Source organism: Xenopus laevis, chromosome 6S (assembly GCF_017654675.1).
Source record: "Xenopus laevis strain J_2021 chromosome 6S, Xenopus_laevis_v10.1, whole genome shotgun sequence".
NCBI classification, from domain to species: domain Eukaryota; kingdom Metazoa; phylum Chordata; class Amphibia; order Anura; family Pipidae; genus Xenopus; species Xenopus laevis.
In genome coordinates this window covers 91,846,695-91,872,575 of record NC_054382.1, presented here as the reverse complement: position 1 = coordinate 91,872,575, position 25,881 = coordinate 91,846,695, and the positions used below count along the sequence as shown (strand labels likewise).

The 25,881-nt window shown below is 40.7% G+C and overlaps 1 protein-coding gene across 1 annotated transcript; it reads right to left on the bottom strand.

Moving 5' to 3' along the window:
- Positions 1-5,161: 5,161 nt before the first annotated feature.
- Positions 5,162-19,574, bottom strand: tubb6.S (tubulin beta 6 class V S homeolog). Its single transcript, NM_001085920.1, is given in 4 exon segments — positions 5,162-6,463; positions 7,395-7,505; positions 13,627-13,735; positions 19,458-19,574. Coding segments are annotated over 4 exon segments (1,341 nt in total). The 5' UTR covers positions 19,515-19,574; the 3' UTR covers positions 5,162-5,399.
- Between the last annotated feature and the right edge of the window lie 6,307 nt (positions 19,575-25,881).

The following is a 25,881-nucleotide window of genomic DNA, read 5'->3' as shown; positions in this document are numbered from 1 at the left end:
GCTCCCGCGAAGATACCTAAATCATTCTTTAGCAGAGTCAATAGTGCTTTGATCTCATATGTATGGGCGGATAAACGCCCTAGGATCTCCTGGAAGTCTCTTACAGCTACTGTCCCGAATGGGGGCCTGGGACTCCCGCATCTTTGGTTTTACTATGTAGCAGCACAACTGTCACATGTGCATGAATGGCTGGTCCCTAATCCAGAAGACCCCAATATGTTATTTCACTCCCTTATCCTAGGTTCGATCGAATCCCTCTGCCACTGCCCTAAAAGGAAGTTAAAGGACTCTGCTATTCTGCCTCCTGTATTGAGGGCTCCCTATGATGCCTGGCAGACTGCAAGGAGGTTGCAGCGCCTGTCGAATCCCTTGCTTACTCCATACACCCCTCTGTGGGGCAATTCCCATCTTCCCCACCTTCGGCATCTGCCTGATTTTATATATTGGCCCATTCGTAACATTAAAACTCTTGGAGACCTGTTACAACATGGGTCATTTCCAACATTTCAGCAGCTACAAGATTCTGTGGCTTCTATGAGTTTGAATGTGTTCCGATTTCTGCAATTGCAACATACTTGTAGAGCCCAGTTTGGTCCGGGTCCAATTACTTATCATACTTTTCGGTTTGAAGATATTCTTAGAGTGGAGAGTACGAGACAGCTAGTTACTCACTTATACAAAGCTTTGCAAGACCTAGGACCTTCTCCATTTGACTCTGCCCGTCGTAAATGGCAATCAATACTACCAGTGATTAATGATGATATTTGGGAGGAAGCCACCGCTTGTAGCTATGGTTTCCTTATTTCTACTTGGGATAGGTTAATTAATTTTAAAGTTCTCCACCTCTATTACTTTTCACCCCTCAGATTGCATAATATATTCCCCGACAAATCTCCAGCATGTCCCAGATGCCAAGATCCATCCGCAGATTTTTTACATATTTTGTGGTCCTGCCCCAAGATTGCTCGATTTTGGCGTGCGGTGGTTAAATGTATGAGTGATGACTTGGAGCTGCCTCAAGTCCTCTCTCCTGAAGCCTGTCTTTTGGGTGTAGTGGGAGATATGGTTCCACAGAATCACGTTAAAATTTTATACCGTACTTTGCTGTTTTATGCTAAAAAGGCCATCATACTTCATTGGCTTCAGCCTGCACCTCCCTCAGTCCAATATTGGATTGCCTTGGTTAACCGCACCTTACCACTTATTAAACTCACTTATGAAGCGCGTGGCTCCTCAACTAAATTTGAGAAGATCTGGGAGAGATGGCTTGAGGTATATCCTAACCCTAATGTTCAGTGATTGCTTTGTTTTAAACCTGTCCTTGATGACCATACTGTCTTATTGTAATGCCTGCTGACTTCTATTGTGTGGATTGTATATTTTTGCTCACACGTGTCTGTTTGATATGTATTGATATGTCACTTTGCCTTTTGCTGAATAAAAGAAAACTTTAAAAAAAAAGAATCATAGAAAATTAGCACCTGTTAGTCGGCATTTCATGGAATTTCATAATAATTCCAGCACCAATCTTAGAGCAATGGGTCTCTTCAAAGTTTCCCTAGGGATTAGAGGTGGTGACATTGAAACGGTACTACTATCTCGGGAAAGCGAATGGATCTTCAAAATGAATGCATTGGGCCCAATGGGACTCAATGAGAGCATTATAATGAATGTATTCATCTAATGTTATTCACTAGTCCTATGAGAACTGGAAGATAAATTGTTTCTATTCGGTTTCCTTGCCTTATCTGCCAAATTTCAGGTGTGTAACGATTACTAGAATTGGTAACATTTTTTAGATAGACATCTATAAGTAACACTTTGTATCTTTTATTGACATTGAATGACTCTACAGTGTTTAAATCTCTGCCCCATGACCATGTTTCATTCACATATGTGGCTTGGCAGTATTGGAATAATAAGATGTAGACAGATTGTGATACTTGCAATGAACACCACTGCCTGATGTGGCAATACTGCTAGCATTATCTATATTGCATATGCAGATGCGCATTTAGTGCAGATGAGGCGGTTTACACAAAAGCCAGCACAAAGGGGTTCCTGTTTTGCAAACCTCCGTGTCACAAACTGTGCAAACACAATGCATAAATCTGCATGTGTTTCTATACAACTCTGCTCCGTCTCCGTGACACGGACCCTCAATTACACCTGCATGAAATATATCACCACAGCAGATTCACCTGCATGTATGGATTTAAGCCTGCAAGCTTCTGTGACTGTCACAAATGAAGCTCCCAGATACATATGGGCATCTAGTGTAGATGAGGCGGTTGAAATGTCTCTATGACAGGTGACGATTTGCGCATATGTATATGCGCATTCAGTGCAGATGAAGCGGTTGTAATATCTTCGTGACAGGTGACGATTTGCGCAGTCACACTAACCACATAGCAATCTTCCTATCTGATTAAACCGGCACCTTTGGATCAGTGACGGGTCTGATCCTCCTCCTGGTGACGTGTCGAGCCGTGATTGGCCGGTTCAAATCTCAACGGCTCCATGTGTGTCTATTTATAGGGGTTAGCCCTCGGCAGCAAAATGCCTTTGACAAAGCCTGCTCAACGCGGGTGAAACGCGCGTCAGGCGCATTTTAGTTTTGTTAGGCAGGGGGACTTAACTACTAATAATTTAGGTCACAGCCTCACACCAAGAAACGAGAGGGAATCTCTGTGGGTGAAGGGGTGGGCGCTTTATGGAACCGCTCTCTGGGGTAGTTTAAACGCAAGCTGCAAAGCAAACTCATTATTTTGTACTATTAATTAGTGGATCTATTTTTGATGTCACCTAGACATAGCAATTCCTCTGAAGCAGAAAACAAGGGGGGGTGTCGGAGGGTGAATGGGTGGTGTAATCATTAAGACCACGATTGTTTGGTGTTTGAAAGAGTGGCAATCTAAGAGGTTACTTATACTGGTTACAGGCTACGTAACATTTGTCCTCTTTTGCTCTATGTTATTAATGCAGTTGTGTTTCACACCACGCTATCATTGTACTCACCAATTATAAGACTGTAGTGGCTCACTGCAGACTTGGTGGATTAGCCTTGCGTTAGACCTAGCTGTGGTTAATATTGCGTTACCTAACTAGTGTTTTCTGTCTCCCTGTGCCTAACTTGGTTTTAAATGCTTTTACATTTTTAATTAAATCATTTATCAGTAAAAGTTAAGTTTTAATCTTGTTTTGTGGGCTGCAAGGCTTCTGGATGGGGCGGTGCAGTTTCAAGGGTTAACTTTTCCTTTGTCCTAACACTTATTTCTTTAACCCTGCACACCATCCACTGTCTTACTCAACTGATGGGTGGTGCTCCCTAACCTTGTTTGTGATTACATCTTTAATTGCACACATTTCCCACAGTCTGTCCTTAAAGGGATATTACCTAAATTTCCATACATTTATTTTATAAAATCTTAAAAACAACAAAAGCTATAAACAGGATATACCCACATATGCTCAATGGTCAGTTCAGGTTTTTTTTTTTACACATTATGATTTTCTATGATATGTTTTAAAAAAAAACCCTGAACCGACAGGTTTTATAAAATAAATGTATGGAAATTTAGGTAATACCCCTTTAAGGATAGACTGTAGGAAATGTGTGCAATTAAAGATGGCTATAAAGCACCGAAATCACTGAGCTGCCGGTTACTGCCACAGCTCGATTATGCTTGCTGGGAATAGTATCACATCTCACTAAGTCACACTCTATGCTTACTCTTTTACGGGAAACACTGTTTCTTGCCCGAAAATGTATTGCTCTAAAATGGCTTGCAGGGGAACCCCCTCTTATAGCAATGTGGACAAATTTGGTACAGGAACATCTCACATTGGCTCAACTGGTGTACATGCAGAGGGAAAACCCGGGCAAATTTGAACTTGTATGGCAACCCTAGTTGAACTCTCCCATGTACAAGAATTGTAACCCCTGAACCGGCTAAACTGTAACTTGTCCTTTGCAACTTTCTACTGCTTGAATTTGTAGTGTTGTGATTTCTGTGCTTGTCAGACTGTTGGGAGGCATTTTAATGCTTCTTGTTATTACCCACGACTGCTTGATATGTAATTTTTTTTTTTTTTTTTATTGCTTTTTATTTCTGTATTTGACATGTTTGTTGAAAACAATAAAAATGATTTAAAAAAAAAAAAAAAAGATGGCTATAAAGTTGTATATTGCGGAAAGACATGGGGCACGAAACGCATCAGTAGTAAGCATGATACAGTGGGCCAAAGCTGACTAGCCTTTATTATATGTAAGCAAATAAAGAAATTTTTATTCATCAAGAAAAGCGTGTCAAAGAAGTCCATAATTGTAACACCAGTGTTTGTAGGAAAGTATAACCAGAAGTATAGCCAGCCTGTGTGGTTGACATTATAGCTATTTGTATAACAAAGCATTTACATAACAGTAGTCTGTTATGAACCCCATTGAGCTTATCACTATAGGATTTTGTATTCAGGAAAGCAGATATAGGAAAGAACATGTGTGCTCAAGCACTAGAAGATGAGAACAAAGTGGGGCCCCAGAAAGTGCAGGGAATTAATTATGCTGGCAATTTAGGCCCTCCAGTGCCTGAACTAGGGCAGCACAGGCAAAAGAGGTACATACCTTGGGCACATGCCTCTTCTGCCTACCCCCAGCTCCAGCTCTGGCCACTGCTCTCTAACTCTGCACATTATCTACTTCATTTTCCTTTTCCACCCAGCCTCCATCACTGCTCTCCTTTTTCACCACTCACTTGTGTGAGTTAAAACAGGAAGTGGAAAAGAGACTTTAAAAAAGAAGGGACATGATACAAAGCAAGAGGAGGCAGAAGATAGAGAGATTGATGGCAGCACAAGGTAAGTGATGGGTGGTCCAGGAGCACAGGGGAATGAATGGGTATGAGCAAGTTCAATTGGCAGGCAGGAGGGAAGACAGGTTAATAGGTGGCAGGAGGGAAAAAGCAGATGGCACTGGATGCACCATAGGCCCTGGCGCGTGTTTTTAATATGGTCGTCTATCCCCCTCAGTTTTTTTTTTTATAAATTACGGTATTGGGTATTTATCCTCTATAAATATATTACATAATTCCTTTAAATAAGAAGCATGCATCTGTATGATATGTAATAAATTTCCTTTAAAAAAATCAGATTTAAAACCATATGGTTACAAATAAATGTATTTATTGACACATTTATTGATCACAGTAAAAACGTTGGTTTGACCTAGAAATACTGAAGTATATACAGACATGCCCGTATTGTATTTCTGTAAATGTGTCAGAATGTTGCATTTTGTATCTGCAACACTGCACACAGGTATACCAACAAGCACATTTTTTTTTTTGCTTTGGCAATTTTGGCTAACTTCACCTGCTTAAGAAAAAATGATTTTTTTTTCCCTATTCATTAACCTCTTCTTCATCTTCCTCAAATGCCTCCTCCTCATCATTGGCTGTAGCTTCTTGGTACTGCTGGTACTCGGAGACAAGGTCATTCATGTTGCTTTCAGCTTCTGTGAATTCCATCTCATCCATCCCTTCCCCTGTGAACCAGTGCAGGAAAGCCTTTCTTCTGAACATGGCAGAGAACTGCTCTGAGATCCTCTTGAACAGTTCTTGGATTGCTGTACTGTTGCCAATGAAAGTGGAGGCCATTTTCAAACCACGTGGAGGAATATCACACACTGCTACTTTGACATTGTTGGGGATCCATTCCACAAAATAACTGCTATTTTTGTTTTGCACTGCTAACATCTGCTCGTCTACTTCCTTCATTGACATGGGACCTCTGAAGACTGTGGCTACAGTCAGATACCGTCCATGACGTGGGTCACAAGCAGCCATCATGTTCTTGGCATCAAACATCTGTTGTGTCAGCTCTGGTACAGTGAGGGCTCGATACTGCTGGCTTCCTCGAGCAGTCAAAGGAGCAAAGCCAGGCATGAAAAAGTGAAGGCGGGGAAATGGGACCATATTGACAGCCAACTTGCGAAGGTCAGCATTGAGCTGCCCAGGAAATCTTAATGATGTTGTAACCCCACTCATAGTTGCAGACACCAGGTGGTTCAGATCCCCATAGGTCGGAGTAGTGAGTTTCAGGGTACGGAAACAAATATCATAGAGGGCTTCATTGTCAATGCAGTACGTTTCATCTGTGTTCTCGACCAGCTGATGTACAGACAGGGTGGCATTGTAAGGCTCCACAACAGTGTCAGAGACTTTAGGGGATGGCATAACACTAAATGTGTTCATTATCCTGTCTGGATATTCTTCTCGTATCTTGCTTATCATCAGTGTTCCCATACCAGATCCTGTTCCTCCTCCAAGAGAGTGAGTAAGCTGGAACCCTTGCAAACAGTCACAGTGCTCACACTCTTTTCTGACTATGTCCAGTACAGAATCAACAAGCTCTGCACCTTCTGTGTAATGTCCTTTCGCCCAGTTGTTTCCTGCCCCAGTTTGCCCTAAGCAAAATTAGAAGGAAAAAAGAAAGACGTAAATGCAAAATCAGAGATGCCGGCTGAATAAGCCTCTCACAAAACGCACATCAAAGTCAAGTCACGCATGAAACAATATTAGCACAATGAGAGGGGTAGAAAAGACTTTTTAAAAAATGCCGTAAAAGAAACATAGTTCTTCCCCTAGTTTTCTACCAAATGCCTGATAGGAGTGTGCCCTACAGGGATAATATCAACACACACAGTTTATACATGCTCCCATAGCACTGTAACTCTATGCAAAATCAATGCTATTCCTCTACAGTCCTGGGAACACCATGCAGTCCTAAAGCCCTTGCAGGTCACATAACAGGCTAAGAGCTGAACACCTGCTGGCAGCCAGGAGGCTGATTGCCCAAACGGGTGTTTCAATGGTGAGCTAGCATTTAAAATGTATAGGGCTGGGAGGGGAATATCTATCCAAGAAGAAAAACATTCCCTTCTAAAAACAAAAAACTGGCAGCTAAAATCCACACTGGGACAAAATAAGGTAGCAGGTCTTTTGTGCTCTTTGTGCTATAAAGTTGTTATTAACAATATTGTAACCATTGAAATGAATCCACAAGATTCTTTGGACCTTCTGGATAAACCATGGATTTAAGGATTATTCTGCTTGGGCCCACTCATAGCCCTCTAGCTTGGGCTGAACTTCAACTTCCCTGACAATTGATTGTTTTAGTTTATCAATTGACTGGAGGTTGAATGTTAGACAGCCCGCAGTGTTACTGTCGCAGTCATGTCCCTGAATAGAGACAAATTAGTGGTTTTCAATAGAATTTCTTTGCACCACAAAAAGGGGGGGGGCTCTGTAGTCATGCCTGTTAGTACCCCAACCAATAACAATAACAGACGAGGGGATAAGCTTGTGAAAATGAAGCAAGTGCTTACTGGTGCATACCAAAAACAAAATTGTCTGGTCTGAACAGTTCTCCAAATTGTCCCGATCTCACACTGTCCATGGTTCCTGGTTCCAGATCCACCAGAATTGCCCTGGGCACATACTTCTGAGCTGAAAAAAAAAAATCAATAACAACCTTGTAAGCAACAAGCTAGAACCATAAGAAACTATTTCACAGTTGACATGTCTGTTGGACATACTGTATAGTTTCATACTGCTGTTCTGATGTGGGATGTGACTGTGATAACAAGTTGTCTAATTCTGGGCAGTGTCATTCTGTGGCTACTAAAGCAAATAAAGTTCTGTCTTGCATAAAAAAGGGCATTAACTCAAGGGATGAAAACATAATTATGCCTCTTTATAGGTCCCTGGTAAGGCCTCACCTGGAGTATGCAGTGCAGTTTTGGACTCCAGTCCTTAAGAGGGATATAAATGAGCTGGAGAGAGTGCAGAGACGTGCAACTAAATTGGTTAGAGGGACGGAAGACTTAAATTATGAGGGTAGACTGTCAAGGTTGGGGTTGTTTTCTCTGGAAAAAAGGCGCTTGCGAGGGGACGATTACACTTTACAAGTACATTAGAGGACATTATAGACAAATAGCAGGGGACCTTTTTACCCATAAAGTGGATCACCGTACCAGAGGCCACCCCTTTAGACTAGAAGAAAAGAACTTTCATTTGAAGCAACGTAGAGGGTTCTTCACAGTCAGGACAGTGAGGTTGTGGAATGCACTGCCGGGTGATGTTGTGATGGCTGATTCAGTTAATGACTTTAAGAATGGCTTGGATGATTTTTTGGACAGACATAATATCAAAGGCTATTGTGATACTAAACTCTATAGTTAGTATAGGTATGGGTATATAGAATTTAATTAAAAGTAGAGAAAGGTGTATGTATGGATGCTGGGTTTTCATTTGGAGGGGTTGAACTTGATGAACTTTGTCTTTTTTCAACCCAATTTGACTATGTAACTATGTGAGAGCTAAATAGATGCAATCACTTCTGACCAGCTAAGGAACCACCAGTCATTTACCTTCTCAATTATACAGCTAAAGCAATATATTATGTATACAGTATATATAGACAACACAATACAATGGCAGCATAAAAAAACAGTCTGAACTGACTAATAATCCGCCCTGTAACATCAGCTTCTATGATATATGTAACCTCACTTGCTGCTAATGTTTTGATGACTTCCCACGGCCCCTAAGCTCAGCCCTCAGAGTACACTGAGCATGTGCAGTGCCACTGACATACAAAAAATTACCTCACATAATCCAAGATGGGAAGCTATTGTGGATAACTATGTAGGCCTGGATCATTACTGTTACAGGGCCACTGAACTTCTGTGTTGTTACAGTAAGCACAGTATACGTATAAAATACTTCAGCTTTTCTAGCCGTATACTTTTTAGGTTTTGGTTCCTCTTTAAAAAAAGGCAGAATTTGACTTGGGTGTTTTCCTGATCCTCTCAACCTCAAAGTCGCTAAAAAGGCTCATTATCATATTCAGTTTTGAAAATCTGACATCAGGCTAAACATTTTGTCAATTTCCCAGCTGCCCCTGGTCATATGACTTGTGGCAGCACTTTAGGAGGGAACTGCTTTCTGCAGGCTGTTGTTTTCCTTCTCAATGTTACTGAATGGAACCCAGTGGGACAGGGGTTTTTACTATTGAGTGCTGTACTTCATCTACTAGGAGCTGTTATCTTGTGTTAGGGAGTTGTTATCTGGTTACCTTCCCATTGTTCTTTTGTTTGGCTGCTGAGGGGGAAAAGGGAGGGGGTGATATCACTCCAACTTGCAGTACAGCAGTAAAGAGTGATTGAAGTTTATCAGAGCACAAGTCACATGACTTGGGGCAGCTGGGCAATTGACAATATGTGTAGCCCATGTCAGATTTCAAAATGAAATATAAAAAAAATCTGTTTGCTCTTTTGAGAAATGGATTTCAGTGCAGAATTCTGCTGGAGCAGCACTATTAACTGATGCATTTTGAAAAAAAAATGTTTTTCCTATGACAGTATCCCTTTAAGTAAAGTAACTGTACATTGTGACATTTAGTGGCAATTCCACTTTAACTCGGGGTAAAACTGAAGAGATCAGGATACAACGTATGTAGGGAACCATGTGAATCACCTTAAAAATAGCTCAGCCATTTGCCACTGAAGATTTCAGTTCCTGTTTTGTGTAATGGCTTTTCCCCCACTTTTGATGACAATATATGCAGGTCGTAGTCCAAAAGGCTTCAGCGGGAGAACAAACAGCTCCATTTTTAGACTTGAAACTGTACATTTCAGACATACCAGCTCTCTCGTCTGCCACATATAAACACATCTATTTTACTGGCCCAGCTTCTGTTTACAAGATACACAGTGTATTTCAGCAGCAGGTACCTGGGGTCTGAATATTACACAGCAGGTCGCTGTGCTGTTACACAAATGTTATGTCTTCAAAGGGTAAGTCTAAGTCTTTCATTTATTTTACCTTAAAAAGTCATGTATGCAAGGCATATCTTATTATGGGCACAGAATAATCATCTATATACCTACTACTATTTACCCACACAGTTAGGCACTTTTTCACTTCACACGCTACTTAAATGGATTCTGTCATGACTTTTAAGATATCGTTTTTATTTCTAAATTACACTGTTTACACTGCAAATAATTCACTCTGCAATATAAAATTTCATTCCTGAACCAGCAAGTGTATTTTTTTAGTTGTAATATTGGTGTGTAGGCGCCATCTCAGATAATTGTGCTTGGTCATGTGCTTTCAGAAAGAGCCAGTACTTTAGGATGGAACTGCTTTCTGGCAGGCTATGGTTTCTCCAACTCAATGTAACTGAATGTGTCGCAGTGGGACCTGGATTTTACTGTTGAGTGCTGTTCTTAGATCTACCAGGAGCTGTTATCTTGTATTAGGGAGCTGCTATCTGGTTACCTTCCCACTGTTCTGTTGTTAGGCTGCTGGGGGGGAAATGAGGGAGGTGATATCACTGTAACTTTCAGTGCAGCAGTAAAGAGTGACTGAAGTTTATCAGAGCACAAGTCCCATGACTGGGGGCAGCTAGGAAACAGACAATATGTCTAGCCCCATGTCAGATTTCAAAATTAAATATAAAAATAATCTGTTTGCTCTCTTGAGAAATGGATTTCAGTGCAGAATTCTGCTGGAGCAGCACTATTAAATGATGTTTTTAGGAAAAAAATTTTTTTCCCATGACAGTATAAGTGGACCCGTCATCCAGACACAAAAATCTGTATAATAAAAGTCCTTTTCAAATTAAACATGAAATCCAATTTCTATTTTTTATTAAAGCATTCAAGGCTGTTGTAAACTCATTTAAAAATCTCAGCTGTCAATCAAATATTGTCTGCCCCGCCTCTTTGCCTAGGCATAGAGGCGGGGCAGAGAATTGCTTTCACTTTCCATTCAGCACTTCCTAGATGTCACTGCTCTCCCCACATTCGCCCGTACTCTTCACCATTTAATTGTGTGACCAGTACATGGGGATGGATTCAGGTCCCCGATTCTGGTGCACAAACAAGATTCTGAGATGATGCAAGGCTTGTCTTAATAACAGTGTGCACAAAATGGCTCCTGCCTGCTTGTTATAATTATGAATTCCCAGACTGAAGGAAACAAGATTCAAATAATTTATATGGTGTGATTAAAGTTCATTTTGCTTGACTAATGTGATAAAATAGGATTTTGAATAATTTTTTTGGGTGACGGGTCCCCTTTAAGGAAACAGAGAACACATTATTTAGACATATAAGACTAGGAAGTGCTAGAGACCACACGGTATAGGGGAGCATTGTACTTACCCCCTTCTCATGGCATGTACTGCAAAGGTTGCCTTGCACCCAACAGCCAATTTTTAATATAGTGCAAGGTGCACAGCACAGCCATTGCCCTGAGTACTAAAAGGTGCAATCTTGCAATTATAGGGGCCCTGTATGTTGATCTTGTTTTTCTGCATTCAGCATTCTTCTATTTCCCCTTATTTACAGATCCACCGTATAACACAGTAACCACAGCAATTTCTAAATACATAACAAATCTCTGACTGAGGTTTTTTTCTGTACAGTTTTACTTCCCATAAATGCAGTCTTTTTGTGTAATTCAGGCAAGAACCCAAACAATTCTCTAAGTGACATAGCCCTATGCAGAAGACATACAAGGGCTCATTTATGAATACAAGTTCAAAGCACTAGCATTGTTTTTGCCAAAGGGGCGGGGTTCAAAACTGAAGCCACAATTCACAAAGGCACTTACACCCTCTCTCTATGAGGAGCTGATGATTTCATGTTATTTTGGCTGAAGGGTCAAACCATGTAACCAGTTCAATGTACAAAAGAGTGTCCCAACCCTTGGGTTTTATTTACTGTACAATAAATATTACTCTGAGCTGTCAGCTAACAACCTTTGTACTGGTCGAGAGTTGATTACTCAAGAGACCTGGAATGATTACAGCCTTAAGCCTTCAGAATGCAGTGCACTCACATAAAGCAGATGTTGAACTCACAGAGACCAAATAAAATGGATGCTGGCCAGCAGCAAAGCAGCCAGTGTAAATATATTTAGCTTCGCTGTATTCACTTTCTGTCCACCAGAAAGCTATGAAAGCTTTTTTTTCAAAACACAACCCCTCTCTAATAAAGAAAATCTCTCTTCCCCTGATTTTTGCTGCCTAAATGACTATTAGTATGATGAATGTGAAGCACTGAAGGATTCTGTTTTTTCTTTTTCCCCCTCTTAATTACCATGAGGACAGAACATTTCAACTTATTTTGCATCTTCCTTTAAAGTTTTTTATTGGCACTTAGGGGGTTATTTATCAAATGTAGAATTTTAGAGTAATGTGAATTTTTTTGAACTCTAATAAATTTGATTTTATTCACAATTCGAATGGTAAAACATTCGAACATTTAAAATCCGAAAAATTCTTATCGAGCTTTCCTTGACTTTTTCATGTCGCACAACATTTTTTTTTCTTACATTGGAGTCTATGGGGTGTCGTTTTCGAAGCCAAACTTGGCAAAAAATTAGACTCATCACTACTATTAACATGTTCATATGGTTCACAGACCTCTGCCATTGACTTCTACATGAACTCGGCAGATTTTAGGTGGAGAATTGTCGAATTAGAACTGTTTCCAGGGTCGAGGTGTGATAAATCTCACATTCAAATTCAAATTTTGACCAAAAAAAAAAATAGAAAATTCTAATTTACCATTCGAACCTTAGTAAATCTGGCCTTAAGTTATTAAAACTCATAGCAAATCAGACTGTAAGACTGTAAAACTTTTCGCCAGGTTTCGTCATGTAAAAGACACCCATAGACAAAGAAAAATTGTCACACGTTAAAAAATATTTGTTGCCCATAGACTTCGATGCACGAATTTTCAGCAAAATGGGTCAGATTTGACCATCACTACTGATGGTTACTAGCACAAGTCAGTAGCGTAACTAGAGGGGGGCGGCCCTGGTGCGTGACGCGCAGCCGGGCCGCGCCCCACTCTGTACGGCCCGCAGTTTCAGCGGCGCGTGGGCTGCCGGGGGGCCCTGAGGAGGTGCGGGCCCTGGCCCGCTCGCACCCGCTGCTCCCCCGGTATTTCCGCCACTGGCACAAGTTAATTTATATATAACCATAATTATATAAAGGATATGTGCTCAGTTTTGCAATGTTATTTGCTAAGAGGGACCCTAACTAAATGTTCAAACTCAAAGGTAGGGTTTGAACAAATAGTCTAAATATCACTCCTTTATGCAGCTGCTTCTGTGCCCTAGCCCTGTTATGACAGTTGATGTGGTTGTTCATGTGCAGATGTTTATGATGAGTGCGGATGAGATTAACAGTGTAAAATGTACTTGTAAATGGAATAGACAGCTGTACGTGTTCGCGGATGAAATGAATGGTGGTTTTTTCTGGATGGATCATGGTAATTTGCCCAAAAAGACTGTGCAGTTGAGCCACTCTCAGTTTAACTGAAGACTGTATACACATAAAGACCATCAAACAAAGGAATCTTTCAATGTGCACAGTGAGAACATATATATCTTCCAACACATACAGATATCCGCCAAATAAGTGGCTGTGCTTGTTGGTTTTCGGGACAGGAGTCATGGAGATCACGCTGTTTTCGAAACCAGAAGAGTATTCATTGTGTAAAACCCACCCACACCTTGCCAAGCCTTTCCAAAATGCTGTTCTACTCACAAGATGATTCATTATAGTAGACGTTAATCCTCTCAAGCTGCAGAACTGAATCACCGATGTATCCTCCTGCTGGATCGATGCCATGCTCATCACTGATCACTTCCCAAAACTTGATGAAAAAAACAGTAAAACAAGGAGAGGAAACTGTTAGCTCAGAAAACAAAGCTGTATGGTGCCAAGCTGTAGCCAGTACTTGTGTTCTATGGCTGGTTCTATGTGTAATTAGCTACGGAAGCATTGCCTTTCCTGTGCAGAGGAGGAGCACATCTGACTTATGTCTACACATCTTTGTCCAGCTCATCCCCTTTGGAATTCAGCAGCTCACATTCTGCACCTCTACAATCAACTATTCATTCCACCAAGAAGGTATTCCATTCAACAAGCTAGGGCAGCGACCCCCAACCTCTTGAACATTCAGAAGTAAAAGGAGTTGGGGAGCAACACAAGCATGAAAAATGTTCTTGGGGTGCCAAATAAGGGCTGTGATTAGTCATTTAGTAGCCCCTATGTGGATTGTCTGCCTACATTGAGGCTCTGTTTGGCAGTGCACCTGGTTTTTATACAACCAAAACTTGCCTCCAAGCCTGGAATTCAAAAATAAGCTCCTACTTTGAGGCCACTCGGAGCAACATCCAAGGGGTTGGAGAGAAACATGTTGCTCACGAGTTACTGGTTGGGGATCACTGAGTTAGGGTCTCTAATAATTTATAGCATTACCTGGAAACAAAGAATATTTGAATTACTCCTAGCACAATTTCCTTATGTATTCTCCTGATCAAACAGGCCCAAGAACAAAGGATCTGCCATCATTAATGAATGAATATTCAATTCAGTACAATATTTATTATTCATGTAAAATCATGTAAACATTAAATAAACCCAACAGGCTGGTTTTGCTTCCAATAAGGATTCATTATATATTAGTTTAAATCAAGTACATGGTACTGTTTTATTAGTACAGGTATTGGATCCGTTATCCGGAAACCCGTTATCCAGAAAGCTTCGAATTACGGAATGGCTGTCTCCCAAAGACTCCATTTTATCCAAATTTTTAAAAATGATTTCCTTTTTCACTGTAATTATAAAACAGTACCCTGTACTTGATCCACATTAAGATATAATTAATCCTTATTGGAAGCAAAACCAACCTATTCAGTTTATTTAATGTTTAAGGTACAAAGATCCAAATTACAGAAAGAACGTTATCCAGAAAAACCCCAGGCACTAAGCATTCTGGATAACATGTTGCATACCTGCACACAGTTAAAAAAAAAATTGGATTATTTAATTATAATGGAGTCTATGGGAGACAGGCAAAGAAATCCAGAGACACACAGACTGCTGCAAGCAAGGAACACCTTGCACGTTTAATGCGGTAGATGCAACGTTTCAGGGTCACATCCCTTTGTCAAGCATGGGGGACAGCCTTTCCATAATTTGGAGCTCTCTGGATAATGGGTTTCTGGATAACAAATCCCATACCTGTACTGTACTTTAAATTCTGTAAAACCCCAGACTGCTAATAAAACCCTGTTTATGTTATTTTGTTGGATCTTTCAGGTATAAATTAATAAAATAAAACATATACAAAAAAAGACTACACTAGATTTTGACAGCTTGCATTACTGTCCAACCTCAATGACTTCCTACGTAAATATTTCTGTTCTTTCTAAAATATTTATCTTATATAATATATATCAATATAAATCTACCATGGGGCTGTGTGTATACATTGTCATCACTGACACATACAAAAAAAGGTCTGATTTGTTGCTGAAAATGTAAACTTACATTTATGGGTTAATACGACATATTTTCTGTTGCTGATCACAGTATGAGTCAGGCCTTAGGAAGAATGGCTTCACCATAGAACTATTTCACTTAACTGTGAACAAGTATCTCAAAGGTAGCACTGAAAGAAGCTTTCTTTATTAGGCTGAAAATTGTTCCCATAATATCCCATTCATGAAGGCTTACAGTTACAGGAGCCTCTTAAATCCACCTACCAGCCTTCTGTAATAGTGTATGTAGTATAGTAGAGATGGGAAGGTTACACCGAAATAATTTGCCACCATGTCACAAGCATTTTATTCCACTAAGCAAATTATCTTCATTTTATTTATTAAATTTATTCATTTATTCTAGAGTTTTTTTTCACTTATTGATTTCATAATTTGCTTTTTTCCAGTCAACACTTTATTGGACTTTCTGGTTGCCAGGGTCAGTGACCCAGCCAGTATAATAACCTATAATTTTCTAGTTGCTATAGTGTTTTAAGTCTAACCCTCTGACAACGATTCTCTTTTCTGACATACAAACGACTTTTGGCTCCCAGTAATATGGAGCTTGTCTATCCTTAGACTTGGCAGATTTAAAGGAAAACTAAGTCCTAAAAATAAATATGGTTAAAAATGACATATTTTATATACTGAACTTGGTGTGCAAACTGAAAGTTTCAGCTTCTCAAAAGCAGCAATGATCAAATTTGTCACAGGGGGTCACCATCTTGGAAAGTGTCTGCAAATCACATGCTCAGTGGGCTCTGAGCAGCTGTTGAGAAGCTAAGCTTAGGGGTCGTCACAAATTATCAAACAGAAAATGAGGTGGCCTGTAATATAAGATGATGCTATAAGGCTGATTATTAAATTCTGATGCTAATTGCACTGGTCTCTGTGCTGCCATCTAGTAATTATCTGTATGACTTGCATATCAGTCTTATATTGTGAGATTTCTATGTGTACTGTATATTGTGAGTGGATCCCTAAGCTCAGTAAGTGACAGCAGCACAGAGCATGTGCAGTGAATCAGCAGAAAAGAAGATGAGGAGCTACTGGGGCATGTTTAGAGGCATAGATCTTCCCTGCTAAAGGGCTGTGGTTGCCTTGGGCTGATACAGAAGCCCAAAACATAATGTACAACATTTCTAGCTACTTCTTTAGTTAAGCTTTAGTTCTCCTTTAAGGGGCTTATACTGTACTGTATATTATCCCCAATGATCTCACTGGCGCTGAGTGGACTGACTTTCAGCCAAGGTTCACTTGGGCCAGTTGCTCTGTGTCATATGATCTTTGACAAAGGGCTGCTTGAAACCAATAATCAGATTTTCATGGCCAGCTTGAAATAAATGTAGATGTTTACATGGAATCTGACCAATATCTATTTTGTAATCATCTTCAAGGAAGAAAAGAAGGGATTACTATGTTAAAAATTAGCTGTGCACCATATACCAGAGCTGACTGAGAGGTTAGTGATATGGTCGAAAAATGATGAGGCTGTACCCTGCCAGTCAGCGGGTGGTGGTGGTACAACAGCTGGTAGCATTCCTAGCATGACAACAGGACACCCAGGACACTCCCTGCTCCAAATGCTGCCAGACACACAGATTGTAGGGGCTTTTCATGGATTCCAAAAGCATGTTTGCTTAAGAACAGTCCCTTCCAAAAATACAAAACCAAAACGGATGTGTTATCTCTTGTTTGGTAATAAAGAACCTGTTTGATAATAGCGTATGATAATCACTTGAAAGGACAGCACCCATGTTACAAAGGTAGAATCAATAAATGCAAATATAATTAGTATTTTGCACTTCCAGCCATTGGGTGTTGTCATCCTGTAAAATACAGTATTTGCAGAGATTTGCTATTCTTGTTAAGTGCCTGGGTCAGAAAATAAAGAGGCTTATAGAGGCATTGTGCATTGCAGGGCTATCGTGGGATCTATTAGCCAGCCAATGTCAGTGACATAATAAAAGACAGCCCATGATTAAGTACCCCTGTAGGTAAGAAACGCGTAGGGCCTATGAAGATGTAAGAATATTTTTAACTATGCTTAATAAAGTCATTTTTTTAACTTGTTCTTTAGGCCCTGTGGATTCCTCGGAGTGCTGGATAGCCCTGTTTTTCTTGTTGCATATTCTGGTTTGCCCCTTCCTGAAGCTGAGGGTCTGCTTCACCTGGACCACAGGATCTACCTGGTGAGCTATTTACATTGATGTTCTGGAGCACCTTTGTCTCCTTTTGTTGTTACAATAAAAGCAACACTCGTGGTTTAGTGTGTCTCTAATAGCTGAGACAATATATTCATTAATAATGGCACCCTCATAGTCCAGAGAGATGCCAGGCTGTTTTACACAGTACATAAGCAATAATAAGTATGGGTATTAATTCTGCCTCAAAAAAAGCTATCATGGACCATTCTTTAAAACTAGAAAAGAGTTTGCAACTGTTTTTTGCTGTATCTTATGAGAAATTGGAAATCTTTGGCTATGTTCAGCCGTATATCTCTTTGCCCATAAAGCCACAGACAAGTGCTGTGCCCACCCTCCAACTCCGTGCATAGGAATGCTGCACACAATAGTGAAACCTCAGAACACCTGCAGGATTAAACAAATTGTTTCTCCCAAGATTATAAAGAACCTTCCTTAGGTTTTGCAAGGTCCAGCAACAAATATAACAGTGGGAGCACTTACTGGACCGCGACCAGGCTTCTGCGTGCTACACGTCAAACAGCTATCCCACGCGGTGTATCCGTGTCAGAACTTGTGCAAGTGGCTTCTGATGAAGTGCAAGGGAGCCACGAAATGCATGTGCAGCCCTTATGGGAGACATGCTGCTGTGATTTTTAATGGATATGCAATAAATTGTGAACTTTTTAACTTTGAACTCTGGCTTCCACTGTGCTCCAAGTTCTGACTTAGGTTTTGCAAAGAATGAGGTCTTATAAAACAGCAAATTCACAGTGGAGCAACCAGCCCCTTATGTACAGCTACCTCCTATACGGCCACTTTAAACTGTGCCATGTACCACAGCCCTGTGATAGCCAAGATTGCTTTGCTTTTCAGTGTGCTGTGCTCTGGGCTTTGGCAGCAAAAGAATATGCCCAGGACATTCCCATCCCAGTTCATGCTTCCACTGGGCACTCACATCAGCCTGTGTGCTTGTGGCAAATAACCCTGGCACTAAGTGGGGCAAAGAAGAGCACAGGGTGTAACATACACAAGGAACATACAAGAGGAACCTACAAGAGGAGATTAAGAGAAAAAAAAAGTTTTACAGAACTGTTACCCTGACTAGTCATTGTCACGCCATGTCTGCAACTTGACAGGAAGAAAAATCTTACAGTTTTATTTAGATGAACCATATAACAGGGAGCGAGAGGAGAAGTGTCCATACTGCATGCCTGATATGATCTGTATATAAGCCTCATAGAGAGAGAGAGAGATATATATATATATATAGTAGTCTTAGTACTAAGTGAGCAGGGGAGGGACTGGCAGTACTGGAAGCTAATGTAGGTGAATGGCACATGGGGGCACAATGATCAGTGGTTGAATGATGACTAGTTCCCAAGTGCCACTAATGGAAGATGCCCAGACTGGGCCCCACAATTGCAATGGATCTTCCTGCCTTGTATGGACACAGCTCAGGGCCATTCCCTTCTCCAGGAAAAGGAAACACGCGCTGTTGGAAAGGGATAAAGTGATATTTTCAGGCAAAACACTTCTGTACAGAACTCCACATGCTCCGAGTTCGGGTGTGTTTCCGGTTTCCACTAAACACCCCTAGTCCAGCTGTGCTTGAAACAAAGTGGCGTCCTGAAACGCGACTAAATCTCCCAGCAGCCACCGGCAACTAAAAGCTATAGGTGTCTGTGTGAGAGTTGTACTAGTTAGTTTTATACCCGAATGACCGGAGGCCGAGCTAAAGCACAGCTGGAGGGGCGCAGTTATCCCTTCTGACATTCTGCTCGCTAGTCTCACACACACTCTGCTGCTTCATCCACTCCCAGGCGGACTCTGTGCCACATTTGATTTGATCTCCGCATGAATTTACCTTGGTTCCGATCTGGTTCCCGCACTGGCCCGCTTGGATATGCACAATTTCCCTCATAGCTGCCGCTTCCCTTCAGCCTGTCCCGTTATTTGCCCGTGCACAGAATGGACCCTCCCTGTCCCTCACAGCTCTGATATATCCTCTGCCTGCAGCTGCCTCCTCTGGGCTGGGCCTGGCCCATGACACTTCTCACCCGGGCAATGGGTGGGGATACAGCGCGGCCTCTCTGTTAAATAATAATAATAACTGTGGAGGAGCAAGCAGACCTTGCAACTGGTCACAAGATGTTCAATCTGACATTAGTAGTAGTTTTAATATATGAAAAATATCTTGGCAGAGTTTAGGGGAGGGCGGAGGCGCCTTAAAATGGTGTTGCTCTGATTCCCGGTAATTTCTACTTGCCCACTCATTGCACTTCAGCTGACACCAGTAGCTATTGGGCATATAGGGCTATTGTGATGTGCCCTTATTTTCTCTCAAAATGCAGCAGTTCATTCATACGGGAATGGAATTAGTGGCACAGAAAAGAATCATTACTTTGCAAGCATACATATGTTACATTTGCACTCTGTGTAACCTACTACCTCACTGGGCCCCACACACTCATAACTGCCAGCAACTGTAGGTGGCCACACACTAGTCTAATTGACCACTGATTTAACCTTGAAAGCAGTTGCGTAACTAGATATTACTGGGCCCAGGTCTGGACTGGGAGTCAAAATAGGCCCTGGCACAAAGGCCCAAAAAGTCCTCTACCAGCCCACTGGATGGTGACTGCCTATGGGACCTTACAGCAGCCCCTCTGGCATTTGCCAGAACCCCCCGGGCCTGACTGGGCCCTCAGCAAAATAATTTTAGGACCACCAACATATCCAGAGTTTGTCCTGTTTTACCAATCTATATTACAATTTTAATTAGGGCCTCACAGGCCCCCCTATATCTCCTGCCCCCCCCCCTGCAGCTGCGGGGTCTGCTTCCTCTGTAGTAACGCCCCTGCTTGAAAGCAAGCAAGTTGCATGTAGGAGTATTGGCCTACGTGGAGATTTGTCGCCCGTGTTAAAATGCACAACTGTGGGCAACAAATCTGAAAATGCTTCACCACCAAGGGCAGCCATCAGGGGGGGAGAGTTGTAGGGGGCCCCAAGGGTAAGGGGGGCCCCGGCCACGCCACACTTGATTAGCCGGGCCCCCCCATCTTTCTGAGAGCTGCTGACTTCGGGAAGGCATGGACGTTTAAGGGCCCTGGCCATCAATTTTCTTATAATGTGGGGGGGGGGCCCTGGCCACCAATTTTGGCCACCAATTTTTTTTTTCTCATGTGGGGTCCTAGCCACCAATATTTTTTAATGTGGGGGCACTGGCCACAAATGTTTTTTTATGGGGGCCCTGACCACCAATATCTTTTTATTTTTTATTAACATGTGGGAACCCTAGCCACCAATTTTATTTTTATTTTACTGTGTGGTGGGGAGGGCGGACCTGTAGGTGGGGCTTGTGGTGGGCGCAGCCCAGGGGGCCCAGGAAATTTTGTCGTATGGGGCCCTGCGATTTCTGATGGCGGTCCTTTCACCACCTACACATCCTGATGATGGCCTGAAGCTTCCGTGCAAGGTGATTTCGTAAGAACAAATCATTGCGTAGATTTTACCATCAGCAATTTCAATTATAGCTGGCGCTGATTCATTTTCAGGAGATTTGTCACCCGCAGTCATGCATTATTATTGTGGGTGACAAATCTCCCCATCAGCCATGGCCCTAAAATTTAGACCTTGTGTAAAATGCAAAACAAAGCAGTAGAATTCTTAATGAACCTTCGCCAGACGAAGGTGCGCTCTGGCGAAGGAACGTAAATACGCTAATTCACTAACTTGCGGATTTTACTGAACGTTACCTCTTGCGCCAGAATTTACTTTGCCAGCTCATGCCAGGCAAAATGCAATAAAGAAGATAGGAGTTTGTCAAGTCCCAAAAAACGCTGGCTTGTTTTACTTTTTACTGGGTGAAAGGCTGAAAAAGATCGTAATTTTTTTGGGGTACCCTCCTTCACCCTTCAATTTGGAACCTAAACTATACAGTGGGCACATGTGTAGGGCAATATAAAACCTCTATTTAATTTTAAGTTTCCCTGGCCTTATGTAGTGTAATGTAGTTGCTGCAGCATACACATCCATATTACTTTAACTGCACGCCGTTTGCTAATTAGGCATCGCTAGCGTAACTTCAGACTGCTTATCATATTATCGCTAGCGCAACCGTTCGGTAACCTGTGCGCAACTTTGGATCTTCGTGAATTTGCGCAGCCCTGACTAAACTACGCCTGGCAAAGTGTGGTGAAGTGTGGCGAAGCCGTCACTAGCGCATTTTCGGCACAGAGTAAATTTGCACCTTAGAGTGGGAAATCTTTTATTTCAAGACTTTAGTTCATGGGCAAAAATCATTTACTCAGACTGTCTCAGTTTATGGATTAAAATGCTAGCTTTTGTATTTATCTAAATTCATATATATATCTACATATATATATATATATATATTTTTTTTTCATATATATATGGACACGCATGTTTGAATAAAGAAGTTTTGATTTCATAATACAAGGAATGCGGGTCCCTCTAAAACTACTTTATATTCTAATTTGACCCTGCACCCACAAAAAAGTGAAGGCCAGTTCGAGTGCGGACATCAGGCACAAATTATTTATATATATATATATATATATATATATATATATATATATATATATATATATATATATATATATATATATATATATATATATATATATATATATATATATATACACAAATAAGATCCGCACTCACAGGACTTATGAAAATTATAGAAAATTTATTGCAAGAGTCTAACGTTTCGACCTCATCCGAGGTCTTTTTCAAAGTAACAAATACTAACACACAAATGCTTTAAATACCTAGATTGGCGGGAAAAACCGGTACTTGGCCAATTAAAGATGACGTGTCCACCTCATCATTAAAGCACGACAAATATACATATCCCAGTCAACATAAATAATAAAAAACATTACACAAAAATAAAATACAGTATAACAAAACCCACACACTAATACAATGTTAAAAACAATTAAAACCAAATATTCAGTAACATTATATATCACTTCCCACTTGTTGCCATAATTGCTACATAGCTGTTACTTGTTACGAAAAATATAAGTTTGAAGAAGAGTGGAAGGTCTGTTCAGGGGTTCCAGCTACGTTTGTAATTTGATGTTACTATTCTAATATCTGAAACTGGATAACAGCACTAAATTACTGTAAAATTCTAATGGCCGTCATATAACCCATCTCTCTACCGCTCAGTGTCATTCCAGCCCAAGGGCTCGCCCACCATCAGTAATTTAAAGTGAGGACATAGAAAATGTATCTATCATAAATATACTTATTATTAATTAGTATGCACTAATGGGTCAGTACCATACCAAATAAGGGGACATATGTTTATTCAAACCCAGTGACCTATAGGTCGGATGAGGTCGAAACGTTAGACTCTTGCAATAAATTTTCTATAATTTTCATAAGTCCTGTGAGTGCGGATCTTATTTGTGCATGTGGAGTTCGAAATTGTCGATGCTGCACCCAGGCGTTCAAAAGCTATTTTTCGAGAGTGCTGGCTTCTTGGAGGACTGTATATATATATATATATATATATATATAATGTTCAAAGTGGACCAGCACACCGAAGTTTTCAATCAAAAGAGTTTTATTTCAACATCACTCATGTGTCCATGTGATGTTGAAATAAAACTCTTTTGATTGAAAACTTCGGTGTGCTGGTCCACTTTGAACATTGTATACGCTGATTGACCAAGCACCCATATTCGGATAACAAGGAAGGAGTGCAGGTACTTTGTGAATGCATATATATATATATATATATATATATATATATATATATATATCTGATATTTTTTATTCAATGGGTGACCAGGTGGATTCTGTTACACAGTGGTGTGCCAGAGTTATTATAAACCCATGATATACTGACCTACCCAGGTAGCACACATTAAACAGTAACTTTACATCACAAATAATTAAAGCAGTTCCTTTTCTTAGCTGGGCCTAAATAGATCACTGGCCATAACTGCCAATGCACATGGGGATAAATATAAGATTTGATTATAAGAATAACAATAACCTTCATTTAAAGGATTTGCGAGCACATGTAAAGTACAGGATTAATTTTTCAAACCTTTCATTAAAATCCTACAGTGGATTTATGGTGTTTGACATCCAGAAATAAAATGACAGAAATCCATCAATTAAAATAGAAATAGACTATAACATTCTTGCCAAATGAGAAGATCCATTTCAAAACCAAATAATTCTCTCCTATAATAATACAATGTGGAATTAATTTGTTCATGCCTGATAGCCAAGTGCCAGCAGCCTCCTCCCAAAACAGACTTTAAGCCTTTTCATATACATTTTCTCTATTTCTATATGTAGCATATGTTCAGACCCATTAAATGGATATTGTCATGATTTTTAAGGTGTAGTTTTTATCTTGCGAGAAAGCCACAAAAAATTGTTGTACGGGGTCCCGTGATTTCTGATGGCGGCCCTGAGTACAGGTGATGACACACATGGAGATAAGTCCTTCTGAGGCAACTTTTTCAGTAAGGCATATGTTTTCCCAGCGATATTTTCAGCTGAGTATTTGCCAGTGGCTGAGCAGATTTATTGTGGGCAATTAATATCCATGTTGCCATAGCATTTAGAGTAACTTTTCTAGAATTGTAGCACCGGTTCTCAGAAGTTTGGAGTTGCACATAACCAAGGCAAAAAGATACTCATGGGTAGTGTGTGTGATTCCAGAATGCTGCTATCTCTTATGAGCCAATCAGTGGAACTGCATGGTACAACAGAAGTGCAATTGATGCTCTCTTGTTGTTCGCAGGTTTGCAATGATTGTCTGCCTTTAATACGTTTAAACAATGAGTAAATGGTGTGTAATTATGATAGCTGTTTCATATTGCTTGTATTTATGTGAAAATAATGGAATGCAATCTTTACTACTAGTTTTCAAAGAGCTCCTGTAATTGTGAGATACAATGAAAATCTAATTTGCCACACTCAGGAAAGGAATTGGCAAAAAACAATTTAGGGTCCAAGCCTCTATGTGGGCTGATTGGGCCTCTGTGTACCTGAAATGCCAGGGCCTATATTAATTCTCAGTCCGGACCCCAGGACATTATAGTACAGGTATGGCATCAGTTATCCAGAATGCTTGGGACCTGGGGTTTTCTGGATAACGGATCTTTCCGTAATTTGGATCTTCGTACCTTAAGTCTACTAGAAAATCATGAAACATTAAATATACCAAATAAGCTGGTTTTGCTTCCAATGAGGATTAATTATATCTTAGTTTGGATAACGTATTATTAGTATTATTAACATGTATTTATATAGCGCCAACATATTGCGTAGCACTGTAAAGTAAATGTGATTATACAACTAAATCACATGAATTATATACATAGAACATATGGGGTGACAATCAATACCGGTACAAAAAGGTTAGGAAGGCCCTATGCATAGGCATACACTCTAAAGGGAAGGGAGTAATACGCAAGATGTGGGCGTGGGCAAGATCAAATTAAGTGGGTGAGAAATGTGGTACTGTATGTGGTGTTGCGTTTGGTAGTTAACCAGAGTGAGGGTAGGCTTCTCGAAAGAAGTGCGTTTTAAGAGATTTCTTGAAAGCAGAAAGGTTGGGAGAAAGTCGGACAGACCGTGGGAGAGAGTTCCAGAGGAGGGGTGCAGCCGTACAACAGTGTTCATTATGGACTGGAGAGGTGACAGTCTCTGGAGGGGAAGGCCAATTAAAAGAGAGTTACAGTAGTCTAGACGTGATATGATGAGAAAGCGAATAAGAATTTTGGCAGCATCTTGGGTGATAAATGATCGTATTTTGGATATGTTCCTTAGGTGGAAGTGACATGATTTAATAAGTGACTGGATATGAGGAGTGAATGACAGGGCAGAATCTAGGATAACTCCAAGCACCGGGCCTGGGGAGAGTTGGTGATAGTGGAATTGTTAACTATGATGGATACTTCCGGGATGTTACTGGTGTTAGTTGGAGGAAAGAGAACCATTTCAGTTATAGAGAGGTTTAATTTCAGGTAGCGTTGCGACATCCAGGTAGAGATAGCGGACAGGTAGGAGGAGACGCGAGTTAGGAGTTCTGGGTTGAGATCAGGAGATGAGAGATAGATCTGAGTATCGTCAGCATAGAGGTGGTAGTGGAAACCATACGTACAAGGTACTGTTTTACTATTACAGAGAAAAAGGAAATTTTAAAAATTTGGATAATTTAATTATAATGGAGTCTATGGAAGGTGGCCTTTCCGTAATTCGGAGCATTCTGGATAATGGGTTTCCAGATAACA